Source organism: Ipomoea nil, unplaced genomic scaffold, assembly GCF_001879475.1.
Source record: "Ipomoea nil cultivar Tokyo-kokei standard unplaced genomic scaffold, Asagao_1.1 scaffold2144, whole genome shotgun sequence".
NCBI classification, from domain to species: domain Eukaryota; kingdom Viridiplantae; phylum Streptophyta; class Magnoliopsida; order Solanales; family Convolvulaceae; genus Ipomoea; species Ipomoea nil.
This window is the reverse complement of record NW_017618572.1, coordinates 1,321,865-1,334,888: the sequence shown is the minus strand read 5'-3', so window position 1 is coordinate 1,334,888 and position 13,024 is coordinate 1,321,865. Positions and strand designations below refer to the sequence as shown.

At 40.6% G+C, this 13,024-nt stretch overlaps 1 protein-coding gene across 1 annotated transcript; it reads right to left on the bottom strand.

Annotated features, from left to right (window-relative positions):
• Positions 1-1,536: 1,536 nt before the first annotated feature.
• Positions 1,537-1,920, bottom strand: LOC109148592. The gene has a single exon (XM_019296326.1). The coding sequence runs from the start codon at positions 1,918-1,920 to the stop codon at positions 1,537-1,539; it is 384 nt and encodes a 127-aa protein (XP_019151871.1).
• Positions 1,921-13,024: the final 11,104 nt, after the last annotated feature.

The window sequence follows — 13,024 nt, the reverse complement described above, 5'->3', positions numbered from 1 at the left end:
GAGAAGGTAGGCATAGCCTGAGCCACACTTTTCAATAAGATTTCTTTTCCTGCCTGCGATAATAGTTTCTTGTTCCAAGATCCTATTCTCTGTCTGATTTTGTCCTCTATATAAGCAAATGCAGCTTTCTTATTCCTTCCAATGAATGATGGCAATCCAAGGTACTTTCCAAAGTTAGGAGCCTGAACCACACCCAAAACTTGTGCCACATTTTCCTTGATCTCCTCTGTTGTATTCTTACTGTAGCATATACTGGATTTATGGTAATTAACAGCTTGCCCAGACATACTTTCATATAGAGCCAGACATCCTTTAATTTCATTTGCCTCCTGCATAGTTGCTTTAAAAAATAATAAGCTATCATCAGCAAAGAAAAGATGGGAGATAGGCGGAGCACCCCTTGCTACTCTGCATCCATGTATTAAACTCCTTTCTTGTGCCTGTTGTAATAACATAGAGAGACCTTCAGCACAGATTATAAACAAGTAGGGCGATAATGGATCCCCCTGTCTTAAACCCTTGGTTGGTATTAGTGAGTCACTCCGTGTCCCATTTACCAGGAAATTATAGGACACCGTCGTAACACACGTCATAATAAGTTCAATCCACTTGTCATTAAACCCGAGTGCCATCATCATGCCTTTTAAAAATGGCCATTCCATCCGATCATAAGCTTTTGCCATATCTAATTTTAAGGCACGCCAACCAACCACACCACACTGTTTCCTGTTCAAATAATGGCCTACCTCTGAGGCAATCAAAATATTATCCGTTATCAACCTGCCTGGTATAAAAGCACTCTGGGATTCAGATATAATACTATCCATTAGGGGTTTCATCCTCCGGGTTATCATTTTGGCCATAATTCTATAAATGACATTACTAAGCGCTATTGGTCTCAAATCAGTGACCTGTTCAGGGACATCTTTCTTAGGAATTAATACAACATCGGTATTATTCAAACCTGGTGGCAATGAGTTTGTATTCAGACAGTCTACAACAAAAGCCGAGATATCCCCTCCTACAATATCCCAAAAACTTTGATAAAAGCCCGGGTTCATCCCATCCGGCCCAGGCGCCTTATCGGGATACATTTCAAACAGAGCATCTTTCACCTCACCAACCTCAAAGGGTCGCATTAATACCTCATTCTGTGCCCGAGTGACTCGTGGCGTAACATTGTTATAGATCAGATCACCGCTTACAGGATTATTAGTTGTAAAAATGCGTTTAAAATAATCCAGAACTACACCCGCCATATCATCCCCTTCCATCCATTCACCACTATCATTCATAATTTTAACTAGAGTATTCTTATTCCTTCGGTTCGAGGCATACCTGTGATAAAACTTCGTGTTGGCATCCGCATCCTTGAGCCAGTGCTGTTTGGCTCTCTGCTTCCAGTATGCATCCTCCTGCATCTCCACTCGGCATAGATCCGCTTCCAATCGTTTATACTCCTCCAGGGATGCATGATCAATACATCCCTTGAGTTGATCCTGCCTCCTCCGGAGTTGCTCAATCTTTTCCCCGAACTTATGGTACCGGTCCCCCCCATCGGGTTAACCGGTTCCCACAATGTGCAATACAGCCTTGTGCTCCCCTATCTCTTCCCTCCTCCCATGACTCAGCCACTACCGCTCTACATCCCTCATCATAGAGCCATGCCATCTCAAAACGAAACCTTCGGCCCCCAGCCCTCCTACCCCCATATTGTCGAATCCCCATGAAGATAGCTGAGTGGTCAGACCGTCTAGTCCATTGATTTGCAACTGTGGCCCCATTCACAATATCTCTCCAGCGGTTAGTGACTAGTACCTTATCCAATTTTTCCTGAATCCATCCAGGAGTGCCTTTGCCCGTTTGCCATGTGAACTGATTACCACTCATTGGTAACTGTGCCAAACCACACTGATCCATAATCTCTCCAAAGCCACGTAACAGACTGTTCGGGTGTGGATTTCCTCCCCTCTTCTCATACTGGTACAAGAGATCATTAAAGTCGCCAATCACAACCCAGGGTAGCTCAGATTGTGTTGCCAACTGTTTCAATAGATCCCATGACTCAGTCCTCCGTGTTCGTTATGGATAGCCGTAGTAACAAGTCATTCTCCAGTTTGGAAAACCACTGGACAAGTTAAAATATTAATTTATTTGTAACCAAATATTACAAAAATTATGTAATTTGTGACACACACACAAATACATACGTACATACATACATACATACATACATACATACATACATACATACATACATACATATATATATATATATATATATATATATATATATATATAGAGAGAGAGAGAGAGAGAGAGAGAAAAGTTCAAATGTGGCGAGACCCTCCCGTGCGGTCGTGCGACAGGTTTCAGAATACACCAACAGTGTTAACAATATGCACCAATAGTGTAAAAGAAACACACAACAATAAAATGCAAAAATACACAACACACCCAAAAAAAATACATCATATACCTCCCTACCACTAATGGTGTATTTTCGAACACTGTGTGGTGCTTATCGTCATACCTAATGGTGTGTTGTTGGTGATGCGTACCTAATTTGTGTGTGCTTTTGTAGTGCATTTCATAACGTTGATGGTGTATATTTTGCTTAACTATTGGTGTATTCTGAAAGCCGCCACATGACCGCACGGGAGGATCTCGCCGCACCGAAACTCGACTCTCTCTCTCTCTCTCTCTCTCTCTCTATATATATATATATATATATATATATATATATATATATATATATATATATATATATATATAGCTTGGTTTTGGTGTGTCAGGCTTCCTAGATACGGCCGTGTGGATGACTACTGGCCAATGGATGAGCTCAAATCAACTGCATATAACGGGTAAACATGGCGGACGAGTGCACTTGCATATACTTGATCGTACATTTATACTTACGTGGTGGTCACCGCAGACCATCACTTAGTGCATTAAAAACGCATGACAGTGCATTTGGATTCACCTGTTAGTGCAATTCTAAATACTTGGTGGTGCGCCCTATCAAACAACAAGCACACCAAACTCATGTGCATTTTTAAATATAATAGCAAAACCACTATTGTGCACCCAAGAACTGAACTTAATGCACTAACACCCCAACGACAGATCATTAACATGCATTTAATGCATTCAAAAACCCATGACATTGCATTTAGATAAAGAGAAAATTACCAAAATGGTCCCTCAACTATGTCGATTTCACCAATTTGGTCCTACTCATTTTGACTTTGTTAATTGCATCCTTCGACTATCAAAATTTTAACCGTTTTAGTCCTCTGGTGACTTAGACGGCAATTTTTTAGGGGTATTATTGGAAGTTCACCATGCATTCACCATTTTCATCCTTCGACGACGGCGTAGAAGCAAAAGATGATTATACTGCATTCGCAGCTGCCATAGCCGGAGGCGCCAGCGGGAGTGGCTGCACCGGTGTCGCCTAGGGACTTGGAACAGTCTAAGTCGATGCCGGAGAGTTTCGACGTGCCGGCGATTGGGAAGTTCTTTCGGGAGAAGAGTTACAGCTCATCGAAAGCCATCACTAGGCGGATATCGTCATTGAGGGAATCGCCTAAGGACGAGAAGGCGAAGTCCGATTCGGAATTCAACCCCTCCGGCCTCAAAGTGATCGTCAACTTGAAGCCGGAGGATGAATAAGGGACGCGGCTCCTCGGAAGAGTGGCCTTCTCCTCGTGATCCAATTGCCGAGACTGCACTGCTGTCCGGTTGTTCATGCGCGAGAGAAGGCTCAATTTTGCGAAAATCAACGTCGACGTGTATTCTGAGAGAGAGAGAATGAATTAGTATAGAGGGCGGGGAGTGAAACTATACCGCAGATTTTCCTCAACGAGAAGTTGCTGCGAGGACTCGTCGCTTTGAATTCGCTACGGAACAGTGGAATGCTGGAGAAGAAACTGGCTGAAATGTTGTCCGGAATGTGTCCGCATAACCTAATGTAGTCGTGTGTCATAGTTTGTATGTCGTGTGCATAGGTTTGTTAATTAATAGAGCCTGGGTTCGAAACCTTATATTTACATGCATTCTTGTGTGCCATTGTGTATTAAATTGTGTGCATAATACTAATTTGTTGTGTGCCCGTAATCAGTCTGCACAGTCCTCTATATATTGTGGTCCTCATGTGAACTCAACTATATATATATATATATATATATATATATATAGGGTCAGGTTCCTGTGAGAACAGGTCTTCCCGTGCGACATACACCATTAGGTATGCATAAATGCACCACACAGTGTTCGAAAATACACCATTATGTGTGGTGTATTTTTTTTTTGTGGTTCATTTTTTGGCATTTCATTCTGTTGTATTCTCGAACACTGTATGGTGCATTTATGCATACCTAATGGTGTATGTCGCACCGACCACACGGGAAGATCTGTTCTCACAGGAACCAATATATATATATATATATATATATATGTGTGTGTGTGTGTGTGTGTGTGTGTGTGTGTGTGTGTGTGTGTGTGTGTGTGTGTGTGTGTTTAAGTTCCAGTGCAGGTGAATGCTTCCCATGCGGTTGTGCGGGTGATTATGTGCGTGAGTTTTGTACTTAATGTGCATGAGTCTTATGCTTATGGTGTGTGAGGTTTGTGCTTAATGTGCGTGAGTGTGTAGTGCTTAATGTGCGTGAGTTTTGTACTTAAGGTGCATGAGTCTTGTGCATAAGGTGCGTGAGTTGTGTGCTTAATGTGCATGAGTGTGTACTTAATGTGAGTTGTTGTTGAAACTTTAAAGTGCATGAGTTTTGTGCTTAATGGGTGAGTTTTGTGCTTAAGGTGGGTGAGTCTTGTGGTTAAGTTGCGTGAGTTTTGTACTTAATGTGCATGAGTGTGTACTTAATGTGAGTTGTTGTTAAAACTTAATGTGCGTGTGTTTTTGTGCTTAATGTGAGTTGTTGTTAAAACTTAAGGTGCGTGTGTTTTTGTGCTTAATGTGAGTGAGTTTTGTGCTTAAGGTGCGTGAGGGTTGTACTTAAGATGCGTGAGTTTTGTGCTTAAGGTGTGTGAGTTTATGTTCTGGATGTATTTTGTTTGTGTGTTTAATGTGCGTCTGTTGTGTACTTAAAGTGCACCAGTGTAATGTTTAATGTGAATCCGCCCACACAACCGCACGGGAAGCACCACCCGCACCTGATCCCTTCCCTATGTGTGTGTGTGTGTGTGTGTGTTAATCTTTGCTTGAAACCGATGTGCTGGCTTGATAAGAACTAAATATTTTTGGGTTAGGATCAAAATATTTTAGCACGATAACAAATAAGCTTAATAAACTTGAAATCAATAAGCCTGATAGCCTTAATGGTCTTGTCTGAAATTTAGTGGGCTAGTCTGATAGCCTGAACCAATTAACTATTCTTTATTTCAAAAGTGATGTGGTACAAAATATACATGGAGTTTTAATGTAAGATCATATTTAGTATATTTTATTAAATTTGTAAATAAAATTGTAGTCAATATATTAATAAATTTATTTCAAAATAAAATATTTTTTATTAAAATAAATAATGAAAATTTAAAAAAAAAATTATAATTTATCGATTATATTGAGTCGGGTCGTCCTACTCAAATAACACAATAATAAATTATAAATAATAGGAAATAAAGACAAATGTAGTAGTATGAAAAGACAATGAATTGTTGATTACAAAGACAAGATTTGTATTGATGAATTGTGTAATGCTATTACAAAGATTGAAATTTTATGTTCTCACAAGACAAAGTGGGATATTTTTATACTAATCAACCTTTAATCGCTCCGCGAGAAAAGGGCAAGAGGTTTGTAACCACCCAAGACCACAACCCGCGTCGTATGCACCGCACTAGCTGAAGACCAGACACATGGTCGAGTAGGGCTCGGCCAGGCAGCGAACGCTGACCTCGGGTGAGATTAGCTCAACCACGCTTCGAGGTCACCTTCCTACTCCAACCTCCTCTTGAGGTGCGGCAACTCCGGGTTCTCAACCCCGTAACCGTCGCCGACTCCTCCCTCCACCACTGCTTCATCGAGCTCGACCACACCATCCCGCGCACCACGAGCGTCGAGCTCGACGAATTTGACCTCATTCTCGCGCAGTCTCTTGTGGGGCCGACCGCGGAGGTGCAAGCTCCTCTTCGGAACATATTGGAGCCTCCTAGAGTCCTAGTCCAAACTTCTTTGGGGTCCACCTCCTCTTTCTTTCTTTGGGATTCCGTTTTCCTCTCCACCCATTCGTTGTTGAAGTGCTAAACCACTACGATATTGGCCTTGGTAAACTAGTTCCTAACTTTCACCGAATACTTATTTCTTTCATCTTTAGGTGTAGGGAGGTAGGAATAGCCCCTTCCTTAGACCTCTTCAACTTCTTGTTTAATGAGGGTAGTTCTTCGGCTATCAAGAGTAAGGGATTTGTCTCCATCTCAGCTCGAGCTGGGATGAAAATCCTTGATGATATAAGTACTTTCAATAAGTATTGAAGCCCAAGTTTTTCTTTATCTCCTCCGACCCTTCCCTTCTTTCCAAATTGTTTTGGGGTGGGTGTTTTCGCAAGCATAAAGTCCCTAGAAACAAAAAAAAAAAAAAAAAAAAGAGCTCGCGGCCGACTCTCACTTATTTGCGGGCTCAGGTGCACAGTTCAATGATTAGCACCAAAGCCTTGACAACCAAGGAGGCGCTATGCGAGCTCGGATTTATACGGGGACCTCCTCCCTCCGCAGTCCCCACGAGCCACGAGCCATAGTGACCAAGATCTCATCCTGGGAGGAGGATGACTCCAGAGACGAAGACGCACATGCCATCGCTGCCGAGTCGCCACATTCTGACCACGTCGTCGCGACCGAACCCTCTCCAGATGCCAAGCTCCCGGGTTTGAACCTTATTAATAATTGGCTTTGTGACAACCCAAAATTAATTTTTCTAAATTTTATTTTACAAAATTCCAAAATAGCCATTTTCACTCTTCCGAAATTTTATTTCGAAAATGGTGTTTGAATTAAATATTTTAAATTGAGTTTTCAAATAAATTCAACACCAAGATTTATCTTATTTCAAAAATCCTAAATTTTGGGTACATTTATGTACCAAGTTTTGACCCAAACAGTCAATCTGAGTGAAATCGAAAAGGAACCTGAGAAACCTGAACCAAGTGTTTTAACGATAAACTATTTTTAGAAAATCTATTTTTGACCCCAAGTTATCCAAAATTCACTTTTTAGACCTTGGTCCATGATGCAAGGTGAACCAAGAGCTTTCTACCACTTTGTCTGATCTTTGCTAGAAACAAGCCAAATTATAAGTTTGCCCTCCACCAATCATTGACTTCTCACCTAGGGTTTTGCACCCTTTATATTCAACACTATTTCATTGTTTCTCCTGATTCCATCCTTGCCTCTCCAAGCTCTGGTAGAAGAAGAAAACTTACAGTAAGTCTTCCAAGCTCCATTCCCATCCATTCATTCATCCCTCCTCCTAGATTTTCTTCCCTTGCTTCCAATCTCTGTGGTTTCTATCCTTAGGCTTGGTTTGTATTGTTTGTTTGAGGTGTTAGGTAGAGAAAGTGGTGGAAGATGAGTAGAGAGGAAGGGTAAATTCACACAAGAAGAAGAACAAGCTAAGGTATAAACCATGGACTCCCAAACTACATTTTTTTTTTTTATCTTTGTTGAATGCTAGATTGTGGTTAGATGTGTAGAAATGCTGGATAGATGTTGTGGTTGAGCTATTTGTGTGTTGTTAGTTGTTGATCTATGAATGATTTATTGAGGTTTGAAAGTGTTTGGTTTGCATCTGGTTTGATTTCAGGTGAAGAAGAAGACACTGGTGCACACTGTCTGTGCACTAGGTGGTCTCACGGGGCTAGCCAACGGACCCTGGCGAGGTCCACTGGCTAGACCCGTGAAGGAATGGAACCAAGCAACGGATCCCTGTTGGATCCGTTGCTAGGACCGTTGTTTGGCGGAGCCAAGAAGCCCCGCCACCAAGCTCCGCCAGGCCAATCTCAGTTTTGGTCTGGCCCTTTGTGGCTCAACTACGAGTTGTTCGGACCGGGACTCGTGGGCTCTTGAGGCTCGGACACTCGGGCTCGTTGCGACGCACTAGTAGAAGTTAGATTCGTTGAATTTGGAGTTAGAAAGCATGATTTATAGTTGAAATTGTGAGAGTTGAGTACTCTGTTGATGTTATTGTCTGTGAATTATATCAGCATATGAAATTTTAGCTTCTGAGTATTAATTTTTGATTGGAAAGCATGCCTAAGTACATGTTATTATTTGTTGAGAAGATTTGCTAAGTTTTGAGAAATTGACATAAACAGTGCATACTTTCATAAGTTTACAGAGAATGAGATTTTGAGTAATGCCCAGTAAAGACCATGCTTAGCTTTTCATTTGAGTAAAGTGCATCATTGGCTCTATGTAAGCCTAAGTTCTATTAAAAAAAAAAAAAACCTATATCTATTTTGGAAAATCATTATCTATTTGCATTGAGAAGTTGTATGATATTTGATTTCCAAAGTTGTGAGAAAGAGAAGTTGATTGAGAATATTTGTGCATGAGCTTGCATAAGAAGAGTTTGTTGCATGAGATATATCTATATATTATCTATTGTGAGGAAAATAGTATTTTGGCGGACTGTTAGGACTCTGTCCTTTTGGAAGAAAAGAGAAAGAAAGAAAGTTTGAGAAAAGAAACGGACATTGCGAGCCGACAGATATTTTAGAAGTAACAAGGTCGATATTCCCGCGTTAGTAGGTTGGAGACTACCCGCCTAGCTTGGAATCCTAGTTAGGGCGTGTGCACACTGAAAGTACGATACCTGATTCCACAGAGAAAGAAAGATTGATTAAAGAACCACCAGTATCGGTTCTGTGGGCGAGTTGAGTATGTCGCCTGCTAGATTGCTGAGCCGGTTAGGTTCATTCACGATTCATGAAGTCTTACCTCCCCCACGAGTTAGAGGTTTCGTTGATACGGATGTGGCGGCTGCATGAGATTGCACCGTTCGCTAGGGCTTCATTGTGGCGGAGTACCTGCCTCGCCCAAGAAGAAAAAAGAGAATCATGTGAAAGTTTGATAAAGAGGAAGGAAAACAAGTAAGAAAGAAAGAAGAGAAAGTGAGTCAAGAGACTCAAAGAGAAAGAAGAGGAAAGCGAGTATGTGTGACTCAACAGAAACCTCCACAGAAAAAGAAATCCTTTTTATATGAGAGAGAGAGTATATTTATATACTTACAACATCTTGTCATTTATTGTTACATGTCTTGCATTATGAATTTGACGAGTTGATAGCATGAGATTTCTTATTGTTTGGCATGACAGCATGAGAATGTTTGTTGAGTTATTTGGTATCTCTTTATCTATCAGTTGAGCATGAGATTGTAAATTGGGCTATGTCTTGAGATATTTGTTGAAGCTTGAGATTTGTGATTTAGTTGAGTACTAGAGAAAGCATGATTATGTGTTGATTAGGCTGCAAGCATATAGAGAAGTTTATAAGTTTGTTTGAGTATGTTGTTTAAGTGTTGAAAGTACTTGAGCTTATGTGTGCTCGCCAAATGTTTTCCAAAAGTATATCTATAGTACTTTACAGGGTTGAGTGGCTTTATACTTAGCATTCGTGCTAACAGGTTTATTTTCTACTTATTTTTATAACCACTTTCAGGTGGGCCAGTGTTTGAGCGCGCACGAGTTAGTTGTAGTGCGTAGTTGTTTTATGGTAGATTCTAGATTAGTTTCTAGTTTAGATTCTATCCTGAACTTGATGATTAGTTGATAGTTTGATTTTTTGTTGGTGCTGGACACTGGGGCTGTTCCCCAAGTTTTTAAAAGGTTGTTGTTAACGAGTTGTGACTCTAGTTAGTTTCCTTTTTGTAGCCTGTGCAGTCACCGTGGGTGGTGACTGTGGCGGTAACACACGTTGGATGGTTTTTTTATGGAATTTAAGTTATCTAATCTTATGTTTAATCTCATTTAGTTTATCTTTTGAAGTTAAGTATTTGGGATTTAGTTTATAGAAAAGTGGGGTGTTACAGGCTTGCCTTTCTTCTTATACATTGTGATCTCATTCTTTGCTATTTGCTGCAGATATGGTTGTACCCCGTGTGTCCAGTGGGGAACTTATGCGCCTACTAAAGGCCCGTGCTCCTATTGCAAAGAGGCAAAAGACAGGTGAGAGTGGCCGGGCACCTCCTCAGCCACCACTGGGCCCACAGACTCAAACTCTAAAGAGTTGTGACTTAAGGCCAAGCTCGGCCTCCACTACCGCCGACCCCTCCACTTGGGTTGCCAAGCCCATGGGGCATGCCTCTGCCCCGATTCCTCCTACGCCGACCCCTTCAACGCGTTGGGCCGTTGACCTCCCCCCTACGGCGCCCCTTATGCAAGGTGACATTTCCAATCGATGCATTGGTGCAGAGCCTCCTCCTCACCCGTGACTCGGAGTTATATGAGGGCAGCCCTTACTTTTGCCCTGTACTTGAGGTACAACCTTTTCCCTTGCACTTTCCCATTGCTACTTGATTCATTTCTCACTTTCATTCATCCTGCAGAGTCTTCTTCCCCAAGTCGCCATGGATGATACTTTGAGGGCTACTCGGGCTCGTCTAGAGACCGAGAGGAAGGCTAGATCTGAGCTGGAAGTGAACTGCGCGATGTTAGAGAGCCGACTTCGGCTGCTAGATGTGAAGCATGTGGCCTTGTGCACCAAATATTCTGAGCTAGAAGTGCGGCACGCCAATGAGACCAAAGAGCACAAGGAGGCTCTTACTCTGGTCGTGTCTCGTTATAGGAGCTCTGAGGCCTTCAACTAAGACACAGACGCTTATTCCACCACCCATATGGAGGAGCTTGTCACTAGTTGGATCACTACTGATGTCGATAGAGAGTGCATAGCGGCTGAGGGAGAGCTCTTGTATGATCACTACTACAAAAATAGCATATAACGTCGCATATATAACGTCGGTTTTATAAAAACCGACGTTGTTAACAGTTATATATTTTTTTAAATTTTAAAAATAATACAATGTCATTTTTTTACCGAACAAATCGGATTGATTTTCTATCGAACCGTTCGGTATACAAGAATCCTATACCGTTCGATTGTTCGGTATATTACCGAACCAAACTAGTTCGGTTCGGTTCGATTCGAGAAAACTAAACCGAATTGTCCACCCCTAAAGTTAATTACCAAAATGGTCCCTTGACTATAGCGAAATTACCAATTTGGTTTATTATCTCATTATTTTAGTAAAAGAAAATATGGGAGCGGTTAATACTAACTGAGTTCTTTTGACTGTTGCTATTTACTTTTGAGTAATAAAATATTACGTAAGTAGGCCTCTATTATGTACCATTTTCGTCCGTGGACCGTTAAACCCTTGCAAATAGTCTCCATGGAGTTGATGATCCCAGCAGCTGCACCCAATTACTGTCAAGATATACTTCAACAACGTACGGTATTTTCACCATACTTGGCTTGTCTTTGAAAACGACCCCATTTTTTTATGAATGATTTATGACTTCCAGATTACTTGCACTTCAAAATTTAAGTTATTTATAAAAATATTATTAACATTTTTTTAAAATTACTTGGGATCCATTAAATCTTTTCAGATGAACACTTATGATTGATTCCTAATTCTCTTATGCGAGCCAATACTCATTGACATCTGATAAGATCATTACTGATAGCCACTGACATTATAAATTTTATCTATAATATTTAATTTTGACCCTAACATGACTTTTCTGCCTTAGCCCCTGCCTTAAATTATAAACTTTCAACCACTATAAAATCCCAATTGCCCAAAACTTTCATTCCACCACCAAACCCAAACACACAAGATCAGAAAGAAACATCTCATCTCCTCTAATCTCCAACTCCTCTGCCCTACTTGAAGATGACGAGAAAGGGGTCTACACTAGTTGGCGTCTGCATAATCGTGGCGGCGGCCATGCTTATCGGCACCCTGGAGGTGAGCGAGGCCGTGACGTGCAACGCGATGGAGCTGAGCCCATTCACTATGGCGATCATGCTCGGGCAGCCGCCCTCGGATGCATGTTGCAATAAACTGAGGGAGCAGAAGCCCTGCCTTTGTGGCTACCTCAAAGATCCAAACCTTAGCCAGTATGTTAACTCTCCTAATGCTAAAAGAGTTTCTAACTCTTGTGGTGTGTCTACTCCCAACTGTTGAAATATTGTTGTACTTGAGTTTTTACATAAATTAAGCCATCTTGAATTGGCATCTATAAGTAGAAATTAAACTACTGGGTGTAATGTTGTAGCCCGCACGAGTTTAGTTCACTGGTTCAATAGACAGTATTTGGGAGAAGATATGTGTATTGTTGTATTACTAGCTAGCTATATCAATCATCATTATGGCAACTTTTTCATTTTCATATTCAATAAAGTGTTTAATTTACTACTCTTTGTTTAGAAATCAAGAAAACAAAGTATCCATTAATAATACTGCTTCTTAACTATCAAGATCTGGGTTCTTTCTGCTCCGATCCCCTCAAACCATGCCCTTCAGCCCTTGTTGGGGTATGTGTACTTGTTTTGCAAGTGAAAGTTTTGTTCAAGAAATTATATATGCTTACAATAACGCTAATGTAAGGCCAAAATCTTTTAAGAAATGCAGTGACTCGATTAGCAAATAAAGTAGAATACTGCTATTTTCTCATTCTAATTTTCTCTGTGATCCCCTTTGGTGGACCTGATCCAAAATGACGTCATTTTATATTAAGTTGCTAATAGCATCAAGGGGTGCATCATGCTTAATAACGTGTACTCATTTACGATCTTTATAATATTTGTTCTATGTCTTCTTTTTAAAAAAAAAAAAAAAAAAAAAAAAAAAAAAAAACTTAAAACTTAATATGCTTAAACCTTAATGTACATAAACATAAAACATCAGTTAATTCATCATCATTAGACTACATACGCATCATATATAATAAAATTATCATATACTATGTTCATAATATTTGTTCTATATTATCATAAATCTAAACATTAA

What these genes read in the sequence shown, in the direction of transcription:
- LOC109148592 (XM_019296326.1), bottom strand. Translation starts at nt 1,920, where the DNA reads ATGGATCAGTGTGGTTTGGCACAGTTACCAATGAGTGGTAATCAGTTC.